The sequence below is a fragment of the Oenanthe melanoleuca genome, chromosome 8, assembly GCF_029582105.1.
Source record: "Oenanthe melanoleuca isolate GR-GAL-2019-014 chromosome 8, OMel1.0, whole genome shotgun sequence".
In the NCBI taxonomy this organism is placed as follows: domain Eukaryota; kingdom Metazoa; phylum Chordata; class Aves; order Passeriformes; family Muscicapidae; genus Oenanthe; species Oenanthe melanoleuca.
Window position 1 is genome coordinate 17,071,253 of NC_079342.1, and position 26,259 is coordinate 17,097,511.

General features: G+C 44.2%; 1 protein-coding gene across 12 annotated transcripts in view; it reads left to right on the plus strand.

The window, feature by feature from the left end:
• Positions 1–7,799: 7,799 nt before the first annotated feature.
• ST3GAL3 (ST3 beta-galactoside alpha-2,3-sialyltransferase 3) overlaps positions 7,800–26,259 on the plus strand; it is a 167,602-nt gene continuing 149,142 nt past the window's right edge. For 7 of the 12 annotated variants that reach the window (XR_008841038.1, XM_056496999.1, XM_056497002.1 and 4 more), the window contains exons 1-2: positions 7,800–7,893; positions 8,593–8,737. Coding sequence is in view for 7 of the 12 variants with exons in the window: in XM_056496999.1 (XP_056352974.1) it covers positions 8,623–8,737 (115 nt within the window). In the remaining 5 variants the exon portion in view is untranslated. Of the gene's footprint in view, positions 7,894–8,592; positions 8,738–19,986; positions 20,006–25,050; positions 25,093–26,259 lie in introns of those variants that run through there. The other 5 variants (XM_056497007.1, XM_056497009.1, XM_056497005.1 and 2 more) reach the window with 4 other exon arrangements.

A 26,259-nucleotide genomic window follows, 5' to 3' on the forward strand; every position in this document is an offset into this window, starting at 1 on the left:
ATGCTGAATCTCCCAAACCAAGTATGTTCATGTCCCACAGCAGATCACAAACCTTTGGCCACATCCTGCAGCACAGGTGTCAGGGCAGTACAAACTAAGCCCTCAGCCCCTGCACCCCTCACACAGCTCCTATGGCCCACGCCATGCTGGGTGGCTCTTCTCTTCCTTTTCCCAAGAGGGAGCAGATGAGCCTCAGCACTCAGGATCAGGGAAGAAAGGAACTGGGACATGGCAGGGCTACCTCAGCTGGCAGTGCCCCAGGTCAGGCTGCCATTCTCACGACTACGGTGAAGCACCTCCACCAGCAGAACCAGCACTTCCTCCCACCACCTTCCCAGTGACTGGCAGAATTTGAGGTGCCTAGTGCTTTCCCTTCCTCCTGCCTCTCCTTGCCCCTGCTGCTTCCCATCTCCTTGATCCCTTTGCTGAGCACCATGCTTGCCCTGGTCTCAGATGTGTCGGAGGTGGGATGTTTCAAGAGCATCTCTCTAGGCTCATGGCCCTGCACCCTGGGAGGTGTTGGTGTCCCTTGGTGCATCACGGGGTTTTGAGAGGAGCAGTCACCCACAGGGGTGCAGCCTGTGGCTCTGCAGAGATGCCCAGGGAGTTGCTCAGCAGAGGAAGCATTGCTGACTGTTTCCTTTGAGCACATGGGGAAGAGATCAGAGTGACACAAACGGGGAAGGTTTGTAAACCTGAAGTGGACACTGACTCGGGCACTGCTGTGCTTATGCTGTGGATTTTGGCATCAGCTCACTTCAGCATGTATGGGAGAGACAAATATGAGTAACAAAGCTTGTTGCTGTGTTTTATGAAGGTTGCTGGTGCATTACTTGGGTTCAGAGGCTCCAGTTCACCAGGGAGCAATGGAGAGGAGGTTCAGGTTGAACAGGATGAAAAGAAGAGCCTGTGGCTAGTGGCCCCATCACCACAGCAGGCCAGCTGAAGATGCACAAGGGGTTGCTTCAGTGCAAGTAATTAAGTACTGAAGCTCCAGGCTGGAAATTACACATTCCTTGGGTCAAGGGCTGGCAATGAGCACAGCCGCAGGTAGTATAATGCCATAGAGCCAGCTCAGGCTGTTGTACCTGTTTTTAGAAAGACATGCATGAGCTGGAAGAGCAGGTGAACAAAAATGACTTCAGGCAGAGCCCTCTGCACCTTCTCCACTGCCTTCTCTAGCATGCAGGAATCAGTCCTGGCCTCCTTTTTGCTGCTGGAGCTGTTTGGACAGGAGATCATGAGGGGAGCTTACAGGTCAGGGCAAAACAGCAAGCACTCCCATGCAGCATTTCTTCTTCGTGCCTGAGCCACAAATGTCAAAAAACGTGAGACCTTAAACTTGTTGAGATCTAGTTGAGATCTGAGCTTATTTTGCAAGCTGCTTCACAGCAAAGATGGCTGCCCCATTAAGGACAGTGAGCATGCTATACTTAATTTCAGGCTTGAGTTTCCCCCATCTTCAACTTCTCACCTTTGGCTCCTGCACTTTCTTCTGCCCATACCAGTACTCTGTTCCCTCTGACAGTGAGGAGACCCTCTCCTGGGGCAGTGAAGTACCTTATACTCCTCACATCCTATGCAGCCTTATTTGTCACATTTCCAACCCTTAGCTCCTTATTTTTTTTTTGTGGTGGCGTTGCTGCTCCTTGGGATTTCTGTGCCTGTTCTGAAGTTTGAAGAGCTGGACCTGATATCAAGCTAATAGCAACAGTCATGTGTAGGGACAGCTCTTTTTCAGCTTTTTCCTTAATTTTACCTCCCACCCCTGCCTTCAGGGAGATTCTCCACCCTGCAGTAGAGCCTGTCTTCTCCATTCCCAAGAACTTCCTTTGCAGCTCATCACTGTGCTGTGGGCTATTATAATTTTCCCAGGCCATTCAGCTCATGTTGTAGCAGCAAGCAGCCTGTTCAGTGTTTTATAAGCCCCAAATGCAAGCCTTCATATTGTCATCCAGACAATTGATATTAAGACCTATTAAATGGCACTGGACCAGGGGTCACTGGGGGTCTAGGTAGGCTTCCTGTTGTTGATGTCTCCCCATTAAACCTCATCTCACTGACAGATCCCAGAATGTAGCTGTTAATACATGTAGGTGTTAATCTACTTAAGTCTTATTAATTCTTTATAATGCATACTTTTAATTAAAATCCTACAGCTTTATTGAAAGCAGTGGAGAAGGCAAAGTGTTCTCTATAGAAGCTACTGTTCTCAGCAGCCATAACTTTCATTTTGCCCAGGGAGCAGTTTCCCTGTGAAACAGCCTCAGGATGCCCTTATCTGTGCTTTCACCTATTCAGTGGCAGTCTAGGGCTCTCTGCCATTTCTCTGCCCATTGCTTTGACCCTTTATTAGGGTCAAAGATTATTCTGGCCTCCTACCAGCTGATCATTCACTAAAAATTAGCACGGGTTTGGGAGAGTCTGTGATTAAATCATCAAATTGTTAGCAAATTACTTGGGCCTGCAGCATGAGTGTGGCTGGTTTGAGGAGCTGCAGCCTCTCCTTGTGCCACTGCTTTGCCAAATTTTCTCTGTGAGAGATCTGTGAGATGGAGTCACTCCTGTCATTCCCATTTGAGAGGAGGCAGTGGCTGGATGGTGCCTGCCTGCCTTGCCTGACTCTTCCAGCTGTTTTTATGAAAGGGGATGAGGTAATGCCTGTCTGCAGAACAGATGAACCTATTGAGGTTCATGGCCATCACAGTTCTAACTGTCTCTGAAATTCAAGTTTATTCAGCAATCATCTCAGAAACTCAAAGTCAGCACTCCTGGCTTCAGAGAGGCAGAACAGCCGCAGCTGGAGCTGGGCTCATTCAAGGTTCCTGCAGCACTGGTATAAGGAAATGCACTGTGATATCCAGTGATGGCACCTGGGCTGAGCAAGATTTCCTATTTCACTCCCAGATCTCAGGTAGGCTTCACTGGGGAGGCTGCTGGGGGGAGGTTATTTCAGCTGGTTTCTTAAGGAGTAGAATTAAAGATGGAATCTCTACCTAACCTATTACTTTTAAGAGGCTATGTTCATGGTGTGCAGCCTGGTAACTAGTCAGTGCGGAGATTCTACAGTGACTGTTGTCAATCTGAACAGGATGGGTAAAATATTAAACAGGCATTGCAAAATATTTCCCAGACAGTCAAACCAGCCTGGGTGCCAACAGGCAGTGCTTGGTTCTGTGCTGTCCTCTCTTTCACAGAACAGTAACCTACTGGGAGCAGGATGTTTCCTCCTGGACAGCTTACCAGGGCTCAGCAAATCTTCCTAAGACCTGCCAAGCTCAGATCCCCCAAATGTGGCAACCATGACATCCATGATTCTAGGACAGGGAGTGAGTGAGGGAGGTGTGTGGGAGTGGAGGTGTCCCCAGCCACCAAACTCCATCAGTTCCTGGATGTGCAGCTGAGATACAGGTGATTCTAACCTGCCAGCAGGGGATCTGGAAAAGATTTGGGACAATCCTGCCTGAATGCTTATCCTGATGCTATGGCAGAAAGGACTAATGCAGCCCTTTAAGACAGAAAATAGGAAAAGCAGATTAAATCCCTTTGTCAAAGCATTAGGGAGGCTCATTGTGGGATTCTATCTCTTGAAAAGGATTCAGGAAAATCAGAGAGGCTCTATAGAGCAGAAACACAAAAATGGCTTGAGGGTGGGAGGAAAAGCCTGGCAGAAAGAGAATTAAGTGACTCAGTATATTTAGCTTTTCAGAAAGACGGATGAGAGGGGGTTTGCTTGTAGCATATGTGTAGTGTCACAAAGAGAAAATGCTAGGCTCTGAAAGGCTCTTTAATCAAGCAGAAGGCAGAATAAAATGGTATGTCTGCAAGCTGAAGCCAGACACAGGGAGGTGGGATGCTCTTCTGAACGTGAGGGTGAAGGACTCCTGAAGCAGACCCAGAAAAGTGGGAGTCTTCAATGCTTGTCTTCAATTCAAGCCTACCTCCTCTCTTGGGAACTATGAGTGAACCAAATGTAGTGTATTGGAATCACTGCAAGGAGATGAACTGCTGAGCGGGGTGCTGGCCAGGGGCTTGCACTCACACAGCCACCTGCCAGGCAGAACCACTGGGTCACTTCATCTGAGGAAGACCCTTGGAAAACTGGTCCAGTCAGGCAGAGCACTTGGGGTGGTGATCAGGCAGGCTCCAGGTGTTTACCTGCTCCCAAAGCGGTAAGTGTGATTCTCTGCTGTTGAAAACATCTGGAGGGTGGCAGAATTTTTGAGCCAAGTTCAGATTGTTTTAACTTGTTTTGTGTGGTCCTAGTGCTAATGCTGTTTAACATTTCTGTTCTTAAGAGTAGCCAGAGCAGCAGAAATGTAAAGTGCTCTCCACAGTCTGATCACGTTCAGAGTCTGCATTTAAGAATAATACATAATGAGTATATGAGATGAAACAAGTTTGTTCAGAGAGATAAGACAAACTATAAGTGTCTTACAGCCCAGATTGCATTCCTTGAGCCTGTGCATCAGCAGAAGTAATCTCTGTCTAGCCATTACTGAAAGAGATCTTTGCTGTTATATGTAGTGGTATTTAATTAATCATAAAATATTGCATTAATTAATATTGGGTCTGATTTGATGACATTTAATTTCGGGAGAAGGATTACAGTGTGCGTATTAGAATGGTAATTTTTGTAGGTAAAGAAACAAAATGAGATTAGAAGGCTCTATGAAGGAAGCCTGGAGGCTGATGTGTGTATTTGGCATCTGATGCAGATAATTACAGCTGAACTTCATTTACTGGTGGGAAAAGAGCCTGTAGCTGTTATTTATGAGTCCCCCCCATATAGTCCATGGCTCAGCCACCATGGAAGAAAATGCAGGCAGGCACCAATTCAGTGGGAGTGCCTTGTGGTACTCAGCATCCCCTCATGCACATGAGGGGAATTTGCAGAGAAAATTTGGCATGCCCCAGTGGGCTTCCTTTCAGAGGAAGGGCAGAAGGAAGATTTGCTTATGGTCTGCCCAAGTCATGCTTAGTCCAACTTGAGTGTCTCTGCAGCATTGATGCAAGGACACAGGGGTAGGACCATCACTGCCTGCCCCAAGCAGTGACCAGCCCTAACTGTTTTTGTGCTACCTGCTAATGCAGCCACCAGCTGTGCCCTCTGCTAGAGCCTTTCTTCTCAAATCATGGCCAGTGCTGCTGTAGGAAGTTCTCTGCAGACACGTGGGTAGCCACAGGCTCAGCAGGTTTGCTGTAAGTGGGTTTTGTTGAGCAGATTGGGCTAGACCATTTTCCTGATCATTTGGTCAGTTTGGTTTTAAAAAGCTACAGAGCATTCTGGAAAGCAGCACAGCAATATGATAGGATTTAATCAGACTTAATTATTCCCCTGCTGTCTATCTCCTAGCAACATCCAGCTTGACATCTGCCTCTGAATGAAATGTGTAAGCTAAGTAGGAACATGTTCAGACTGAAGTCCTGCTACTTGAACCAAATCACTCCACTAATCATTGCCTTAATTCATCTCATGGCCGTCAAACAGCTGCCAGGCATTGGTACCTGATTTTCCAAGATGCACAGTGCTTGCCTTCTGAATTTTTTCCAGGGTGGCAAGGAGGGTGACTTCATCTTGAGCTCTTTGCAGCAAACTGACACCTGATAACGGGGTTGGAGTTTCCTGAGTGACAAACACGGGCTCAAGAGCAAGCCCCAGACTTGTCGCTATCTGGCTTCATGCTGTAGGTCCCCGCTTATCTCATCACTGAAATCAGATCACCTGCTGTGCCCGCACACCGCGGGGTTCAAATGCCCTACTGTCGGGGGAGGTTTAGGGGAAGCCTGGGGACAGCTGGAGCAGATGTGGCGCAGTGGCAGCAGGCAGTGCAGCAGCTCTGTGTCACAGGGACGAGGGCGGTTGAGGCACAGAGATGAGACCCAGCTTACGCAGATGGAAGGATGAAGAGGGGAAGAGAGAAGAAGGCATAAAGCAAGCGTTTGTAAAGTAAAACTGGGCTCCAGCCAGATATGATGTGGCACAGGAGTCGGTGGGGTTGCTGGAAGAAATGAGCCCGGCAGCAGAGCCGGAGCCATAGGAGCAGACTGCCAGCACCAGCCCCGGCTGCCAGCTCGCCCTGAAGCTGGAGGGAAGGGAGCTGCCTCAGATGAGTGACAGCAACGAGCATCCTGAGCAGGTCAGCCCTGCGAGCTGGGGGTTGGTGGGGCAGCAGCCTGGGGGCAGATCTACAGATGGACAGGACTGCATGGATGTGGTTGTGTCCCCTCTCCACGTACCTCCTCATGGGGATATTGGTGCCAGTAATACTTAGGTGCTTGCATGAGTCTGTTGGTCTCCTGTGCTGTCTCTAGAAGTTGCAGGCATCCAAAAAACCTAATGGCATATCAGTGTGACATGTGTCTCCCTTGTGCCTCTGCAGAGGAGCATGGTAGCTCTGGAAGCCTGGCTGCGTGGGTGCCACACTAGCAATCAACTTGCACTGACTTCATTCGTACAGAGCACGAAGTGGGGTTTCTGGCTGTGAAAATGGGGCTGAAAAAGCCCCCACTAGCTCTCCCTGTGACCAGCAGGAACTCTGCCTTCTGTCAACGGGCAGTGCTCAGCCAGATGTGCTGTTCAAGGCAGTGTCTGCCATTCAACATCGGCACCTGGGCTCACCAGGAGCTGCCACCGTGCTGGACATGATCTTACTAAGATTCTCTTACAATCACCTTTTTGTTTTCAGTGACAAGTGGACCACTGGGCTGGTCACTGAAGATACAGGTTTATTCCTTACAGTTTCTTTCCTTTCAGATGATTTCACGACTAATAATTTTCCTTTATCATTCCATCCCTGAGAGGCGTTATGTTAGAATTTGGCGCTTGCCCTCTGCATAAAGAAGACTGTGGGGCCAGCAAGAACGAGGGCAATGCTGTGGGAAGAGCGCGTTGCAGGCTGGTGCCAGTGCTGCTGTGTTCACGGGACAGCTGTGCAGTGACAGTGGAGACCGTAACATAGCGGGAAGCGCGTGGAGGCTGCACTGCCTGCGTGCCGTGAGCTGAGCTGAGCGGTGGAAGGGCAGCTGGGGGGCCGTGCAGCCCGCTGCGGTCCGGTGGAGGCTGTGCCACGCCGGGGAGGTGGCGCAGAGCTGCAGGGGCTGTGCAGGACCTGGTTGGGTGTGCAGTGGCCGGAGAATGGTGTGAAGGCAGTGGCAGGGACAGATGCTGTGTTGGGGCAGCGATGGAAGCACGCCAGGGCTGCGTTGCCGTGTCCTGGCTGCAACTTGGCTGCGCAGAGCAGGGCAGCACTGAGAGGCCGTCGGGCCAGTGCAGCACTTGAGGGGAAACGCGGCACGCTCAATGCAGTGCCTGAAGGACGAGCGATGCCGCGCCACTGCAGGGGCGCAGGGGCTGAGGTGCCTCAGCCGGCGGAAGGTGCAGCGCTGTGGGGTGACAATGAGGAGCCTCACAGCGGGTGCAGTGCTGGCAGGGGCCACCCAGTGCCATAGCTGGAGGCACCGCAGTGCTCCGGAGGTGCCACGGCGTGACTGGGGAGCGGCGCCGGGACCCGGAGGAGGAGCGATGCCCGGCAGCGGCCGTGAGGGGAAGCGGGCCCGGGCCCGGGCCCTTTCTGGGGGGCGCGGGGGGCGCTCCGCGCACGCGCACCGCCGCCCTGCCGCAGCGCTCCTCCGGCAGGGACCCCCCGCCCGCGCGCCATTGGCTGCGGACGCCTCCCGCGATTGGCCGAGGCGCGGCCCCCCGCGCCGTCCCATTGGCCGGCAGAGGCCGCTATGCGGGCGGGCCCCGCCCCGCCCCGGCGCGCCATTGGCGGCCGCGGCGCCCCCCGGCGGCGGCGGGTCCCGCTGGGCGCGCCCGGCATGGCGGCGCCCGCAGCCCCGTGCCCGGGGGGCGCAGCCGGCGGCCGAGCGCCCGGGGCCGGCGGCGGCCGGGTGAGGAGGGGCGGGGGAGAGGGGGGCGGGCAGGCCCGCTCACAGCGGCCGGCGCGGCGAGGCGAGCGGGTGGCTTGGCGGGGGCGCGGCGTAGCCGGTAGCGGAGCACGGCGAGGCGGGGGCAGCCCGGCGGTGGCGGCCCCGCTGCCCGTTCAAACCCGGGCTGCAGCCGGCCGCTGGTAGCTGTCAGCTGGCGGGCAGCTGCCGTCCTGTCCGGGCCCGGCGAGCGCCTCTCCCCGGGCGCCGGTACCGCCCCGGGGCAGCGCGTCCCCGCAGCGCGGAGCGCCCGGGGCTCGGCGGGGCTCCGGCCGGGAGCAGCGCTGCGCCCGCCGCCACCGGGGCCCCGCTGTCCGCAGGACACCCCGGCGCCGTGGGCTTGCCCGGTGGCGTTGTCGGGAGGACGCGGTGCTCGCCAGGCCTCGGCGGCCGGGGCCGCGCCGGGCTCGGTGTGTGGAGTGGGCAGGAGCGGGGCTGGTGCTCTGTCACGGCGTGGCGGTGCCGACCCTTGTGATGGCCAGAACTGGCACCTCTCGGGGGTGGTTCATGTTTCACTCCTCTGCTTTGGGGAACGCCTGGGTTTTACCTTGTGGAGAGCACGGTTTGGGATCCCTGCGTTGTGCTGGGTATGGGATTGCACGTTTTGGAGAGGATGCCCGTTGGAGAAGGTGGCTCCAACCTCAACCTGTTTTTCTTTCTCAGGTCATGTAGAAGAGCAGATTTAATGTGAAGATGGGACTCTTGGTGTTCATGCGTAACCTGCTGCTAGCCCTCTGCCTCTTTCTGGTACTGGGATTTCTGTACTATTCTGCTTGGAAGTTGCACCTTCTCAGATGGGAGGATTCAAGTAAGTAGGAGAACGGTGCAACTGTTTCTGGGCTCCCTAAAACGTCTGTTAAATAGTTGCAATAGTGATGAGGTGGTTCTGATTTAGTAGTATTAGAGGGATGTGATTAAGCCCACTCAAGTGCTAGAGCATTTAGTATGCTTAAGGGGTCGAATTTGTGACTACCTAATGCTCTTTATGGCTTTACTTTTATTACTGGGTACAAGAACAGGTTCATGCTTTATAAATCTAGTATTAGAGATCTCAGTTCTTGGAATATTCTGTTAGTTTATGATTCCTAATTATCAAAATAAAGAGTTTGTATGTTGAGTCTCTTGTTTCCTGAATCCTAAGAGATCTAAGACAAGATTAGTTTTTTTCCCTCTGGTGAATTTAGATTTCTTTCTGTAGTCATATATGCTGGTTGTCCCATCATCTTACTTTGTCCTTCAGAAATCCTCATCTTCCATTTATCTTCCATGTTGTTATCTGCCAACTATCTGTCATCTAAAGGATGTCTCTCAACCTTTTTAAGTCCAAAGAGACATCTGACCTCATTGAATACAATCTGAGGATTGTACTGTGCAGTAAGGCCATAGAAAGTTACAATGAGACAGAAATTATGCTGAAATTTGATTGCTCTGTTGCTGCTTTTATTTTTTGTTTGTGCTGATTTTGCCTGCATGCAAGAACTATTTATTGAAAATATAAAACCAAGAAAACAATTCCCTCCTCTCCCCTCCAGCCCAAAACACAAGCCAGCCTTCCTTGCAGCTGTTCCTCAGGCCGTTTCAGATGTCTCAGAGCTGACTGCTGCTCCCTAGATCAGCAGCTGAGAAACACTGATCCAGAACTGACAAGAAGCTGCTGGTCAAATTTCTTTGCTGTATTGTGGTTTTGTGCACGCTGATAGTGGTTTCTGCTGCAATGCTTCTTAAACATAGCAATTTGCTACCTCTACATGCTCCAAATCTGTTGTTACGTGCTCTTAAGAAGTTTTGCATGATGACAGATCTTGACTTGGATATGACACTTGTGCTGATGCACTGATTTTGACAGAACTACTGAGGTGCCTTGAACTAAAGCAGGTATTTTAAGACTGAATTTGTAGAAGGAGATGCATAGTGTTTTTCTGAGTGGGGATTTTTTCTTCAGGTTTGTGCTTCAGAGAGGGAAATTGAAAACTGTTAAAAATCTTGATAATGAGTTTTTGAAAACAGCCCTTTTCTTGACAGGTTGTAGAAAATCTTTCCTGCTTGAAAATAAGTACAGTTGTGGTTCAAAGAACAGTTATGCCCTTTTGCTATTACACGGTGATCTGTTATGAAATTATACCACCTACAATCCTTTACTTCCTTCATGCCATCAGGAAATCATGTTGGACTTCCCAAGGCCTGCAAAAAAAAACCCTTTCATGCCACAACTTGTGTGTAATCTTTGTTACAAGTGAAGAAGCAGCTGTGTGTTTATATATTATGCATGAAGGTGCTGAGGAGGGTTCTAACTTTCTGCAGTCCTCTAAGGATATTGTCCCTTTAGCTTTGTGTGCTATTTGTTATTTTATACCATGTCAGTCTCTGGGGAGTTTTGTGGTAACTTTGGGTGAATGCAGTGCTGCAAATCTGTGTGCAGATGATGTGGATTTCTATAAATGGAACACTTTTACCTAGAAAGATGACTCTAAGTTGCAGCCTAATTAGAGTGATTTCTGTTGAGTGCATTGGCTGCCTTTGGGTACCCAGGATGTTCTGACAGGAGCACTGTGAGGTAACATAACAGACCTTTGGTTTGGTGTGTCTCCCTTTTTCTAATTTTTTGTGTAAAATGCGTTGTTCATTTATTCTTGGAAGTTGCAGTGCTTGCATTAAGCTTCTTCAGCATGTACAAAGAGATGATGCTAGCTTGAGGATTTAGCTGTTCTTTATCAGTTGTCATGACTGATTTAGGCTGTGCTGTTGTTCCTTTTAGAAACTTTTGTGGATTGTGTCTTAAATACTGGATGAAGTTCCTTGAAATACTAGTATAAGCAACAGTCTAGTGTAAAGGGGCATATGTTACTTTTGAAACAGTAAAGGTAGTACCTTGTTTTCTGTTAGTCTTCAGACTTTTTTTATGTATCAACACCCGTTTTATTTATCATGTAATTTAACACAGGAGGAACTTATGCAAATTTAAAGTACAAATTTAAAACCCCATTTTGGGAAACTTGATATGAAGTGTTAATGTTAAGCTTTATAAATCAGCATTTGGAGGTTAACAAGTGACAGATTTTAATTACTTATTCAACTATGATTAGGCTTCATTGAGAATGTGTAATTTGATACTATGTATAATGGGGCAATTATACTTTGTATTTGCTGAAGGGGAGCTGTGTTTAGTTAAGTGCACCAGATAGGTGGTGCATGGTAACTGTTGTGGTTTTATTTCCCAAATTACAATGCAGTGTGTGACCTTGTAAATTTCCTTAAGATTAATGTGATAATGCTGATGTCCCCAAAGGCAAAGCTAAGTCAGGTATGTGGATTTTGGGGTCCTTAGTAATCAAAGATTATTGATTTTGTGTGAGTTATCTTGTTATTAAATTATTTTTGCTTTTCTTGTGACCAGTGCCTTTCCTCTATTTAATAGTGATTTCCTAGCTTCAGCAGTGACATTCATCTTTGTTCTGTTCTTTGTAGGAGGTATGAAACTAAGCTGATCCCAACACCTGACACCCTTGCAATCTCTTCACAGACTGGTTTTAGTAAACTTGACACCTGTTTAATAATGGAAACGAGCAAATTTGTTGTAGAGTAGGATGGAAAACACTTGATCTGCTTATTTGCTGCTTGTGTGGTTTGTTCACTTAATGTTTTGGAAGATTCCTGTGCATGTCATTGTTATGGATGAATTTGAATGGTAGCTATGTAAAGTGGTTTACTGTGTAAACTAATTTCTCTGGCATTGGATGTTTGTGTATTTAGCTGCTGAGGTAAATTAATAACTAAAGTATATTGTTTATATGTACATCTGACCTCTACAAGAAAGGGGGCTAAACTTTGAAATATAGTGAAAGATACACATCAATGTTTCTCTTAATGTTCCTGTAACATTACATGTTCTCCACTTAATGTTAAATCTCTCCTCCTTGAGTGATGCCTTAGTGAGTCCTTCGAGATTATTCTCCTTCCTGCCTGACTCTACACCTTGCAAAATACAAAGGAGAATAGGAAATAATTAATTCTCTAAGGCTTATCTTTACTGTGACAAGAATAGATTGAATTCAGCTAATGTGAACTAATTAACATTGAATTAAGTTCAACTGCTTATTCAAGACAAACCTCCAGTGATTACTACCCTTCTCTCATCCTTTTAGTGAGTATCATGACTGGCTACTCTTCCCCAGGCCTTGTTTCATGTCAGTGGCAGTATATTGTTAGTTCTCAGAGCAGCAGCAAAGTACAAAAATAAGGGGTGTTATGCTGGGTGCAGGAGTTCAGGTGATTGTTGGGAGTACATGAGCAGGGTTTAGGACAGAGGTAAGATTTCCTTTTTCTCTTTCCTGATGTTTGTAATGCAGCTTCAGTCTCTGACAGTAGTGGTGATAGATGTGCACCATCCCTGCATGTTCTTCCCAGACAGGCAGTAAGAATGGATTTCACAGTGTTGAGTTCCATGGAAGTGTGCTGAGCATGTAGAACTGATAATGTGATGTGGGAGACAAACAAGGAAATAAATGGTTTGTAATCAGGTTTAGCTGTCCAGAGCAGTCGAGAAGGAATTTACAGGTGCAAATAATTGTATTGCTATTCTTTGTGTTTCTGACACTTGGTTGTTGGGGGATCCTTGCATAGTAGTGGTAGTGGTAGGAGCAGGTTTTGAAGGTCTGAGACATGCACTGCAGCCTCTTTCCTAGTAACTTCCCATCATATTCCTCCCCGATGCATTTGGCTCTGAGGAGGAAGGAAGATGTTGTCTCTTCCAGCTTGTAGGAGGGTGTGCTGTTGTCTTTGAAAAGTATGGTGGGAGATGGAGTCTTGCTGACAGACTCTCCTAGGTTTGCTTTATCAGCTTGTTATGCATTTTTATGCATAACAAATTTAATACTGATGTTTGTTACTTAACCTGATATGTGTATAGCTGATTTTGCATCTTCAAAATGAATGTGTTGTAAGGAAGGAATGATTCTATTAAAAAGCATCCTGGCAATGGAAATACTGGACTCATTCCCCCAAGGCAGCTTTTACTTTTTCCCTCTCTCTCAAAGTATTGAAATATTCTTGGGACAAGGACAGTGTGATGCTATTTTCTTGTTCTCTATTGCATTTCTCTCTACATTAGCATTGATCTAATTTAAAGAAATATATATGCTGCATAAAGTACTTTTGCCAAAACTCACATTAATACAATTTGAGCTTGTCGGTTTGAATGTGGTTTTTGAATCATCTCTAGGTATGTTCTGTTGATGTCTCCTTAAAAAAATCAAGTCACTCTTCTGTCATCTGTTGCTCTGTGTTATTTTCAGCTCTAATTCTGGCAAGGCAGCCAAAGAGATAAAGCTTTGGAAAGAGATTTTCTGAAGGTATTTCAGGACCCTTATCCTTTTTATTCCCTTTTTTTTTTTTTTTTTTTTTTTTTTAATGTCTGTTTCCAAGGGAACTGAGGAGACATAAACAGGCAAAACTGACTCACTTCTGGTTTCAGGTTTTTAATCTGCTTGCATTCCCATGGAAACCAGTCATGCAGCAAAAAAGGCTGAATTAATCAAAAGCAATCAAACCTTTATTATCAATATAAATGCTGATTTATCTCTTTCAAAGTGAAATTGTATTTTTTGTCAATTCTTAGACCCTGTATTATGGTCTAACAATGTGCTGAAGAAATGGATCTTCTTGCAGGGGTTTGGAAAATGTGTACTCTTTCTGATGTGGCTGAAGCCTCTCGGATGTGTGGTGATGTCCAGGGTGGGTGGGTACAGCTGTGTCCTGGGCAGCTGGAGTGTCATTGTTCTGCGTCAAGGGAGTGGCTCTTACGTACACTGACATCTGACTTCCTTGTGTGCTTTGTTTAATGAAGAACCAATGAACAGACATTCAGCTGGTGTGTGAGCAACTAGGCCATGGAGACAAACTTGTCCTCTCAGTGGAGAGTCACGTAATGGTTTTGTGTTCTGCTGTGACTGTCCTACTTGCCTTTGCCAGAAGATGGGAACACAGGAATGCTCCTATTAAAAATATCAGCTCTGGGCCAGCTCAACTTGGCACTGGGAGCATAAATCTGATGAAAGTGTTTTGAGCTGGGATGGCTGAATTAATTGATGGTTAGATGGCTGAGGGAGCATATTTTTTGACAAGGCGTTCACAGTGCTGTTGTGAGGGGTAGTAAGCAAATGGTGATGGTAAAAATTTTAATTGCTCTCTGTCTATGACATTAGCTTTAGGGGGGTGTTGTGGGAAAATAGTTTGTAAGGATAGTGCAGAAGGCAATTTTCCTCAGTGAATTTCAGCTGTACTGATTGCTGAGAACTGGAGACAGCCTTGCCTGCTCAGTGAGGATGGGTGTTATAAGAGAGTGGGTTTGCTAGGCAAGAGTGAGTCGAGTATCAGAGCCTGCTGCAGTTTGGGATGGAGTCTGCTGGCTGTGCTGTGAGGAGGAAGGGATGTGTGGTTGTGCAAGGGACAGATAAGGTAAGAAGATGCTGTGTGAGGGACAGACAGGGTTAGGTGGCTGCGTGGGGGACAGGTTGGGGTTAGCTGGTCATATAGAAGGGAGAAGGAAACTTGCAGAGAGGAGAGAAGGAGTCAGTGCTGTGTGAAGCAGCCTATGAGGAAAGGAGTCAGAGTTGCATGAAGGAAGGCATGTAAAGTTTTTAATAAAGGACTGGTGATGATGCCATGTCCATCTCGAAATATTTACTAAAGGGGGTGTGTGTGTGTATTCTTTAGACTTTTTTGCTGCTCTGCCTCTGCCAGGCTGGAAAGATTGAGAGATTAACCTTATGGCCTTATGGGCATTATTTTTTTAGAAAGACTTGTTTTGGTCAGTATTGTGCAGCTCTCCAAGCCTCCTGAAACAGTTGCCTTTTTTTTTTTTTTTTTTTTTTTTTTCTTTGCAGGAAGAGACTGGGTACAGACAGCAATGAGATGGATTATTGTGAATTCTTTAATGTTTGAGTTATTAGTAACTTCAAGGTCTGTTTCATCCACTCAGCTGTAGTGTTAGTGCTGTACTTTCTGCACCAAAATTGAGAAGAACTGTTTAGAAAGTTCTCATGACATGGATCCAACTACAGTTTTAAGGATCTCTTTGCTTGTTTTCAGATGCTTTATGGTTTTGAGGATCACAGTGATGCTTTTCTGAAATGCTAAAAATAGAAAGTAATGTTATTGAGGCAGCAGTGGATATTAGAAACAAAAAAAATAGAAGTTAAAACAAGAGTTGCCTGATAAAGTAGCTTAACTTTTATAAGGTTTCTCATATTGGTCTGAAGTATTCCATTTGTGTTCAGATTGAAACTTAAAGTGTACTAACTATGGTGAATAATTCTCTTATCTGTGCAGAACACAGGAAAAAATTGATTTGGTGCCCAGAAATTGTCACTGCTGAAGTTACTTTGTGCTCCCTGTTAGCCTGCCAGAATAAGAAGCATGGCTAAACTTAAACTCCAGCAACTCCAGGACACTCAGTTGTGGTAGTATCTTTCACAGCTGTAATTGTGCCAGCTCTTTCTCTCCTGGCTGGAAGCTGATGTGTGTGTTCCCCATAGCTCTTGCTCTGGCTGTTGAATGTAACCACTCAGAACTGCCCTGCTCACCCCAGGCAGCTGCCTGTGTGCCACCAGGACAGAAGAGACAGTCTGCTCAATGAATGTGAATCAGAACTTAGGAGACTTAAAAACATAATTTAAAAAAATTCACGAGTGCCTCTCTGCCTTTTAGAAGGCAGCACTTCATAGGACAGACAAGGAGCATAGGGGAATGAAAGTGCCTCATCTTCTTCTGATCTGTTACTGCTTATTTAGTGAAATACCCAGCATTACTTTGACCCTCCTGTCTCTCCAGGAATTTCAAGTGCTGCTATAATGTTAACAGTGCAGGACAAATCTCTGCAGGGGCAATGGGAAATGATGCATGACAGAGCTGTTGAGAGAGGGAGCAAGTATAACATGCCTTGGCCTTGGGATTTCTCCAGAGGAGGGAACTCCCTGAACACTCTTCTGGCTTTAGGAGCATGTAAGGAGCAGGTGTAGTGAAGGTCATTAAGGGCACAGCACCCTAAGCATGTTGTCCTGGAGGGGTGACTGTACCTGTAGTATCTTCATTTTGCCTTTTTTGAGTTACTGTTTTAGTTCTAGGCCAGTGCTGACTTTTTAGCAAGATTGAAAAGTAAGGTGCAAGAATACTCCATTTCCCACTCACAGCTGGGCCTTGGTTTTGCATTTTGAGATAGTAAGTTGCTCTTGCTTCTCTTGGTTCTGTTTGAGTCCCTTTCTGTTTTCCCCTCTCTCCATTTGTGTTATTAGCTGATGGGTGCAATTGAGGAACTTGCCCAGTTTAAAACAGAGTGTGATTTTTGTTTGTTTCACTCAGTTGACCTAAGCCTTAGTGTTTCACCTTGCTTCACTTACTCAACTTGTGCATTTCTTCCTGGCCTCCCCACAAATTCTTGGGAAGGATGTGGCTTTGGATGGGTGGATTGGGAGAGTGTTCATAAGGAGCTGTGTTCAGTGTCTTACATGCAGCCAAAGCTGTGTCCTCTGATACAGATATCCAGAGGTCAAAGTCAGCAGTTTTCCATATTCTGGAAAGGTACATTGCAGTGAAAGCACTTTACCTCTGGTAGCAATTGCTCTGCAGCTGAGTGCTTTCAGAGGTGAAAGGATTTATTCATCTCAGCTGACTGTGAACCCCTTAGCAATGCTTTCAGCTGGAACAATGCCTCCTTGTGAAGCTGTGTCATCCCTGTTGGTGATGGTTCTCTGCCTCTCCCCCTACTCACCGTGAGTCCCCTCTCACCTGTGCCATTGCAGCACTATCTGTAGTGATTAGTATTGCCAACCCTGATGGGAGCACAATACTTTCAATAGAAGAGATTGCACTTTTTCCATTGACTTGGATACATCCAGGCTGGCTTTGGGCACCTTCCATGCTCATTTCAATCCTGTTTCACATCAGTTCTACTGGCACTGGGACAAGGGAGGTGATTGTGATTTGTCTCAAGTTGGACAGCTGCTGCTGCTGATGTGTTCTAAGCGTGGCCTTGGTACTGATTCTGAGCCTGTCACACTTAGGTGTGTTTTCCAGAGGAGATTTTTCCTGGTTTGTTATCTTCTGTCAACATTGTCACTGTAACATCTCGGTTTTTGTCATTGTCGTCTGGGTTTATATCACAGTGTCAGGCAATAAAGCAGCCAAACCACCTGGGTGTGACTTGCAATGACAAGTACACTTGGGTCATGAGGTACAGCCCCCTATGAATTATGTATCTCTTCTGCACTTCAGAAGGAATGTAATTGTGCATCCAGGCAAAAAGTAATTTGTACTGTGTGTGCATATCCTGAATAGATGTTTGAACCTGAGGTAGCTGATTTCAAGTGGTTACTCCTTCATGCATACTTCTTGTATGCATTGCTTTCCTGAGGAAGTAACAGTGTGTGAGGATAGTGGCAAGATTCTAGTCAGATAAAGAAACTACAAGATTTTTCTTAAGCAGTTCTTGGTACAAAATCCTCAACGATGCAGGAAATGTATATCTCTGAGGATCAGTATTTAGCATTTCCTACTCAGTTTAAAAAAAATCAGCACATGTTAAAATCAGCTGTTTCAATTTTTAAGTGCTTATAAACATGAATGTTTCATTTTCTCATATCACACTGGGATCCCTCCTACTTTAACTCAGTTCTGTTACAGCATGCCACTTTTTCACAGTTGCTACCCTGTGAGTTTCAGTGTTTGGACACTGATTAAACATGAGTCATCAGAGCTGCAGCAGTGCAGGAAGTGTACCCCTTAATCACTCACAGAACAAAAAGAATTAATAACTACAGAAAAATGTAACTGGTATCTTTTATAACTATAGTGAGTGTGCATGTTGCAAGGAGTATCTTCTTTCACAGCACTATGAACAGATGCATGTATGCTTTTAAAGAAGTAGTGAAAAAAAGGTGGCACAAAAATAAATAAAAGCTGAGTTTTTCCACCAGATAAGTAGCTGATGGCTTCCTGTCTGCTTCTGAAAGCTCACCCTTACTGTTGCAAAGTTAATAATTTATAAGTGCAATTGCATCTTTGTGTCTCTGTTACAAGTTAATCAGTCTCAGAGTAGCTATAAAATACTAGGTAAATATTGTTTTTCATCTGTAACAGACACCGTAATAAAAAAATGTACTCAAGCACATTTCTTCGGGTGAAGGGTGATGAATAGGCTTGACTCAGGAAGGCTGAGGAAGCCGAAGCACAGGAAAGTCAAATTTTTCTATGTCATGCAGCAGCTCAAGGGCAGAGCCATGAATAGAATAAAGGTCTAAGGTTTTCATCTCAGTCTGGTTGGCCAAATGAGACTCGCTGTCCTGTAATTGCACATTCTGTCTAGTTCAGGAGTGCAATATGTGGCAGTTGCTTGTTTGGGGCGGAGATTGTCTGCTGTCTGGCTGCACAGGCAGTATTTCAAAGCGGTGTATTGATAAGGAGGCGTGGTCTGCACGGGCAGTGCTGGTGGAGTGATGTAGGTGCTGTAATCAGGGTGTGACGTGGCTGCCGTGAGTTGTGCTAGAGGCTGCCTCAGATGCATCTGTGCAAGTTCCTTCAGAGCTAAGTGTACAACCTGAACTGTTGTCAATTCTGGTTTGGGCCTTTTCAGCCTTTGGATTTGGCCCATCAAAGGCCCTGTACTTCACACTTTCTAGCTGCTTCAATACCAGGGAGTATTTGTTTTTATAGTGGAAAAGTTTAATTTTGCTCTCCATACATAAGCACAGGACTCTGTTCTTCTGTTTAAACTTTAAAAAAAAAGTATGTTCAGGCAGACTGAATTTCTAGAATTTCTGCTCAAACAATGAAAGACTGAGCTTTCAGAAAGAGGAATAAGGAAACAGTTCAGGCTGTTTTAACCACAGCAATCACTAATGCTCTGGGTATAATTAGAAACCTAATTACTGTGAATTTACATGGAAAGACTTTTCAGCCTATTGAGACTTGCCCCACACAATTCTATCAGGTTCCAAGTGGAGCATGGGCAGTTCTCCATTAAGCTCCTAGGAAATTAGTAATGCTGCTTTTTTCTGTTAGCACTGCTGCTGTAATCTCTGTTTAAAAGTTCCTTATCTGAACAATGGAAAGGCTTTTATTATTTTTCATTATGATTCATTTTAACATTATTTTCTATATCTTTGAGTCCAGAGCTTTTGTGTTTGGGTCAGGTAATTCATTAGAAGCAAAAGCCTGAGTTAATGCAATGCAAAGATTGCAAATTGAATTACAGTGGAAAAAATATGTTCATTTTGATTGAATTTTCTTATTTTTACCTCTTATTTAACAGGGCGTCAAATATAGTTTTAATATTTCTAAGCTTTTGTAAGATAGGTTTATGGATTGATTTTGATTAGGTATGAAGAAGAAATTCTTCACTATGAGGATGGTGAGACATTGGAAGAGATTGCCTGAAGAAGTTGGGGATCACCCATCCCTGGAAGTATTTAAGGCCAGGCTGGATGGGGCATTGACCAGCCTGGTCTATTGGAAGGTGTCCCCTGCCCACAGTGGAGGAAGTGGAACTAGATGATCTTGTAAGGCTCTTTCTAACCCAAACCATTCTGTCATTGAAAAAGATGCCTTATTCATATTAGAAAAACATTAAAGCTTCAGTACTGTGTAACAATGTATTACTTCTCCTTGCTGTGTATTTTATTTCCCACAAAGATTTTTTTCTAATTATAGCATATTGTATTACATAAAGGTTTGTCCTTCTATGTATAGAAACTTTGCCATTATATGAAGGGACTTTGGACCTTTGGACTGGCGTTTTTTGACCTTTGAGCGTCATGTTTCTTGACGTAGTTACTAAAACTTTTTCCCTAAGAAGAATTAAAAATAGCTTGTAAACTAGAGTTAAGTGCTCTTTATGCTGTACCCTCCTATGCAAATTATACTTCCTGGATGGATGGATGGATGGATGAAGGACTAGAGAAATCTGCTGTTGTGTAGTGGATTTGCCACTCTTCTGGTACAGTCTTGATGCAGGTGCAGAATTCCTTCTTAATCATTAACTCTGACCTCAGGAAATGGCAATTGAGAAATGAGAAGAACAATTAGGGTAAGAGCAAAAAAATTGATATTGGGAAGTTCACTCTTTTCTAGAAAACTTTATAAGTGCAGCATTAAAAAGAACTAAGACAAGAATTTCTTACTGCAGACTTTAACGTAATTTCAGGAATGTAGGACTATTTTGATTTTGTTTGATGTACAACCATGCGGTCAAAAGGTTTTTAAAAAAACCCTAAACCATCTTGGCTGTTATGTATTAATTGCTGGATTTCACATAATTTTGTACTAGTGTAAGTATACTTTGCTCAGCAGTCGTGTGTTTGTGCCTTTGCAGGAAAGGAATTACCCCCTAAGTAGCTTTATTTTTCTTGTCCCCATTCAGTGTAAACTAATCTTGGGATGGTTTCTTTCTTCAAGGACCTGTTTATAAAGATATCTAAAGATGGCTATATAAATTTTTCCTTCTTCCTGTGTGAGCATTTTTTTTTTCATGTTTTATACTTGTCTGTTTCTATAAGCAGTGATGTTTTTTTTTAAGGCACATCATGCCTCATGCTTGAAGTGAAAGTTGCACAGGTTTTTTCGGTGATCAGTTAAGTTTTTTGCCTCGTTCTGTGCTCCTGATTTTTTTTTCCCAGTTAAATACTTCAGTCTTTGTAAAGACTAAATAACATGACAGAGTAATGTGAAATGGGATTGCCGCACTGGAAAGTTTCTGCTGAGCTCCTGGCTAAGCAGTTTCTGCTCGTCTGGCTTGCCTTCAGATACTCTAAAAAACTTATTTGTGTAGTGAACTGGTCCAGGGAACTGATATTGTGTGAAAATACAGAGACCTTCTTTTCCTTCTCCCTCCAACTCTTTAGGAAGTGTTATTTTTAATCTATCCTGGACAGACCGACGTGCTTAACTCGGGGTTTTTACTGAAGTGTCGAGGTTTTTACTAAAGCACGGGGTTTTTTTTACTGAAGCACCGTTTTTTTTTGTGGTTTTTTTTTTTCCTGGAACACCGGGGTTTTTTCCCTGAAACCCCGGGTTTTCACTCCGAGCCCGCCGGTAGCAGGGTGCGGGCGCCGGGCCTGCAGTGGCGCCCCGGTGCCGCGCGGAGGCAGCAGAGCCCGGCGCGCCCGCCACGTCACGGCCACCCAAAAATTTTGGGTAAAAACCCACGAACAAAAACCCACAGCGTTCCCGTTTTCTTCGCAGTTACAGACTGGCAGCTGCCATCCCCTGGGTGAAAATTAAGAACTCCCGTGAAGTAATTTGGTTTTACAGTACCTTAATTTGGAGAAACCTTGCTGTTTATATCCACTTATTTCTAATAGTCTGCTGCTGTTGCCCGTAGCTATTTTCATAATCTGATCAAGTCCCATCCTGTGACTAATTTCTGGTTTTATCTCCTCACACTCCTCAGAAGGTCTTTCCTAATTGATGTTTTTTTTGTTTTTTTTTTTTTGTTTTGTTTTTTTTTTTTTTTTAACATTCTCTTGAAATTCTGTATTTACCCAAAGAATCTGGAGAATCTGGCTTGTATTATTGCAGGAAGGAGAAAATGGAGACAAATCTAAAATTCTAAGAAAAGTCAAACTTTGTTACTTAATTTATTTACAAAACAGCTTGTTCTATTTAAAGGACTTCTTCCAGCTGAGGAGAGGGAAGAAAAGTTCTTACTATTTAATCTCATCTCATCTCATGTGTTGCTGCTGTGGAGAAAATCTGGATGCTTCTAATCCTGAAAAACTGGAAGATCCAGAAAACCTCTGCAGAAGGATCTGCAGGTTGAAGCAGGGGGAAAATAAAGACACGTTTGATAATCTGAATTGCTTTCCATCAGGTAGAATTGATATGGGAACTGCAGGTGTAAATATGTTGCAGTCCTCTGACAAGTGATGATGGCATGTTTATAATTATTAAAACATCTATTGCTCCTAGTTTCATGTACTTTAAAGAAAGAAGTAAAATAAAAGCTTTGGGAGACACGTTTTTGTTAAGAAGCACATCTGTTGCATATGTCTCTTGTATTTTATGGCAAAATCTGTGCAGGTAAGTTCTGCCCCTCTGTCACTGGTAACAGTCTCATGTAAGGATGGCTGGGCCTGCTCTTGCATTTGTGTGCCTACATGTGTAATGTGGAAGGAGTGGGAAAAATAACCCTTTCCATCTTATATTATGTGTCCAGATATGGTTAATGAGAGGAAAATAAACCTACATGGATTACTTTTAATGTTCACTTATTTCAGGTTTTAAATACCTTTAAAAAATCTTCCATGTTTTTAAGAATAGAGCAAGACTTTGCAAAATTAGAGGATAATACTAGTTGAAATTAATGTAATTAAATTTCTAGTCCAACCTCCTTGTCAAAGCAGCATTAATTATTAGCTGAGACCAAGTCTTTACCCAGTCATATTTTGGAAACATCCAAGAATAGAGACCTCATAACCTTTTTGTACAGTCTTTTCCAATGCTTCACTGTCTTCATGGTGAGCAGACTTTTCTTTCCATCCAACAATCCAAACCTCATTTCAGCTTCTGCCCACTGCCTCTCATCATCCCACCCTGTGGCACTTTGGGAACCAGGCTCCCTTTTCTGGGGAGCTTCCTGCAGGCGCTGGAGGGCTGCCCCTGACCTCCCAGGCACTGTCTCTGCAGGCTAAACAAGGCTTGTGTCAGTGCCCTGGTGTTTGATCATCTGCACAACCCCTGCACAATCCCTTGTTTGTCTGTAGCCTCCCTAGGGACCAGGCATGATGTAGTAGAACAGAGGGTTCATTGTCATTTGGAGTGGTTTGGGCTGTTTTTTTAAATATTTGGGTATTCCTGTACCCCTTGTCCTAAACTTTTTTTTGCTGTTTTATGTCAGTTAAATTGTACTGTATGCTCTTGGGTATGTCACCTTCTGTCTCAAACACCTCTTTATTGTGCATTTGTTGCACTGGAGGTGCTCGTATTGGAGTTGGTTGAAGAAATGTCTGGTCAATGAAGGGACACAACATGGAATGTACAATATTGAATGTATTGAATATACAGTAGCAACATAGGTACTATTTTGTTGCCACAATGGCCTTTTGCTTCTCGAGGGAATCAGTCCAAAAGCAGTTACTTTTAAGGGAGTATAGAGTGATGAGTAGACAGACTTCAGGTACCAAGCACCCTCTCTGGGCAACCTGTTCCATTGTGGTCTGGTAGAGAAATTTTTCCTGATGTCCAGTCAGAACATCCCAATCTGTAACTTGTGGCCATTGTCATTTCCTTCCCCTGAAGGACTTGCAGGATAGACTGGGAATTGTGTTCCACATGCCTTCGCTTTTTTTTTTTTTGTTTGTTTTTTTGTTTATAATTGTAGGTATAAAGTGAAGACCAGAAGACAGTGTGAGAAGTAATTACCAAAGTAATCAAGGCTGTCTCTTGAAATTTCAGAACTCAACAGATGAGAAGGTCAGTGAGGAAAGGCAGTGGCTGTTTGTGCTATACTTGTAATTTAGGCTCTGAGTGCTTGACACACAGCTGTTTAGTAAGCTCAGAATAACAAAGAACGTTTTGAAAGAGGATGGCTGTTAGTGTCTGCTGTGTAATCAGAAGCTGAGGACTCGTGTGAGGATGGTGATTGCAAGGGGAACCATACACATTGTAATTGGTTCCCTCTGGAGAAAGCAGAGCTGCTGAAAATAGCTGCATTGGGTGTGAAAACAGCAGCATTTCAACTACTTTTGCTGCTGCCAGCTACTAATGATAGGCGTGTCTGGATTGTGACTAAAAATGTGGAAGTGTCTGGAGTGTTGAACACAGGTTTGTTTATAACTGAAGTTACTATAAATTTGGGGTTGCAACCTGTTTCAGAGGGAGCTGGGCACTGCAGTGTATTGCATCCAAAAGGAGTGGTGTCCTGAAAGTCTCCCTTGTATACTTATGTTTGGTTTTTCCAATCCTTTTGAGCATTTGTATTGCTTATTTGATCATGTTTTAACTTTCTTCATATCTTTCTTCAACTGAAATTTCTTCAAGTTCTGCAGTTCCTCATATAGCACACATTTTCCAAACTGTTTTTGAGGTAGTTTTTTTTTTTTTTTTTTCAGTCAGGCATCCACACTAAGCTGTTTAAATTTCTCCCATGAATTGCTTCATTGATTCAAAACTCTGTATAGGAACACTGGAGGTATTTCTTTATTTGTGCAGTAAAATATATGCTGGTGGCAACCATAGTGTTGTGTGTTGCCAATTCATTTCCCTTTTGAGTCCTTTTAGCCATTGCACACAATGTCTGTCTTTCTGCCTGCAGTGACTGCACCAACAGTAATGGTTGTCTCTTCCTCACAGCAGCTCCACTTACTGTCCATGAAAGGTGAGATTTCCAAAGGTACTAATCCATAACAAATACCAAAATTTCCTTTCTTTTAGTAGGAGTTGAGAAGTGTACTCCTCTTCTGAGATATTTTATCTTATAATATTTTTATCAGTTCCTCTTAGTGTGTGCATGTGTAAACTTTATACCGTGTTTTAATTAAACTGCATTATTTGTGGTACTTCCTTTGTCCGTGTCCAGGGGCAGCTGGTGGGATGAATGTTTCCAGAAGGCTTCATTTTGCATTGATTGCTGGGTGGTTCCCTTCCTGCATCCTGTACAGTGTGAAGCCTCATCTCTGGAATGTCTGTGTGGCCAAATAAAATGTTTGGGGAATGCAGTTACAGGGAACCACGTGAGGTATAAATCCCCTGCAATTGCATGTTCAATGGGCTCTGACAGGATTATGAACACGTGGAGGTGCTTGCATATTGCAAGTTTCACCTTCAAAATAGGAGCAAATCCATGTTAATAATTTTTAATTTCTCTTCCATGTTGTTTCCCCATCAAGGCAAATGTTTTTTTGGCTTCTCATAAAGGACAAGCTTCAACCAGTCTCAAATTTCTAGAGGAATGTTGGTCAATTGTACTGAGAAGTTACATTGTCGTGATTGTAACCTTCTTAGGACTTGGGTTGTATTGAAGAATGATGTTTCTTTGGTCATAAAGCAGAAGCCTCCTTCCTAATTGCTGTTCTAATGATAAAAATGGTTGAATTTTTTTTTTTTTTTTTAAAGCACTGACAGCAGCAAGATAATACCAGAAAGTGAGAATATCAGTCCTGAGCAGTCAGTCTGTAGGTAAGAAAGGGATGGTGTTGAGTTCCAAAATAATTAAGTTTTGAAAACAAAATTAGTATTTCTTTTAAACTTATTGTCATATTTATGTTGTGTACCTCAGTGCCATTACCTTGCATTTTTGTACTCCTGGCGCTCTGTCATTTAGTCCAACTACCTCACTTGGCATTAGGAAACAACAGGGAGTGAGCTGGAAGTACAAGGCAGTTTCCTTCTATATAGCACTTAGGTACTTTCTAAGATACTTTAGTAAATATTTTATTTGAAAAATTATAGTCCTATGCTTTTTTAAAGTGTAGATTAATATGCTTGGTTTCTAGTACTGTGTGTTTTCTTGATTATCTGATTTTAAATGTTACTATTTGTTTTAGAAGTTGTATATTTTAATAATGGCCATTCAAAATGTTTTCCTTCATAGGAAATTGTATCAAATAGCCCTGGAAAGAACCGCAGCAGGCAGCAGCTTAGAAACAATATTTTCAGCATCTTTTTATTCCAACATATGTCATAAGTACTCTATAAAATCTAATCATGGAAACTGGTACAATCTGTCCCAGTGCTTAATTGTTCTTCCCTCTGGACAGATTTTTTCCTAATGTCTACTCTAGATCACTTTGACCACAATGAAGTCAATTACAAGCTTTTCTGATTTTCACCCTTTCTTGTTTTAATTTTTTTTCTCCCCTCAACATGTGTTTGTGAGTTTTAGATTACTTGATGAGCTTCTTGCAGTCTTATTTTCTTCAGATTTAGGCTTTGTAATTTTTCTAATGGAGAAATTTTAAAAAAAAATATTAAACATTGTTACTTCTAAACACTCTGTAATTTGTGTGTATGTTTCTTGGAGTGTGGTACTCCAGCATGTATTTCTTTGGCAGCTCTATCTTCATGACTGGAATAGAAAAATGTGGTTTGCAGTTGTGCTCTAGTTGATGCTTTTCAGTGCAAAGACATGGGGGTTGTGTTGTGGTGCCAGTTCAGATCAGCCTGCTGTTCACTATAACTCATTGCAGCACTACTGAGTCCTCTCGGAAGTACTTTGTTCCCTTGCCAAGACCAAATACTTGTGTACTGGGAAGCCACACACTTGGAAGTCATGTTGCTGTGAAGTGCATGGAAATGTGGCTCTAAGTCTGCTCTGATGGAAAGACATGAAACCATCTTTGAAGC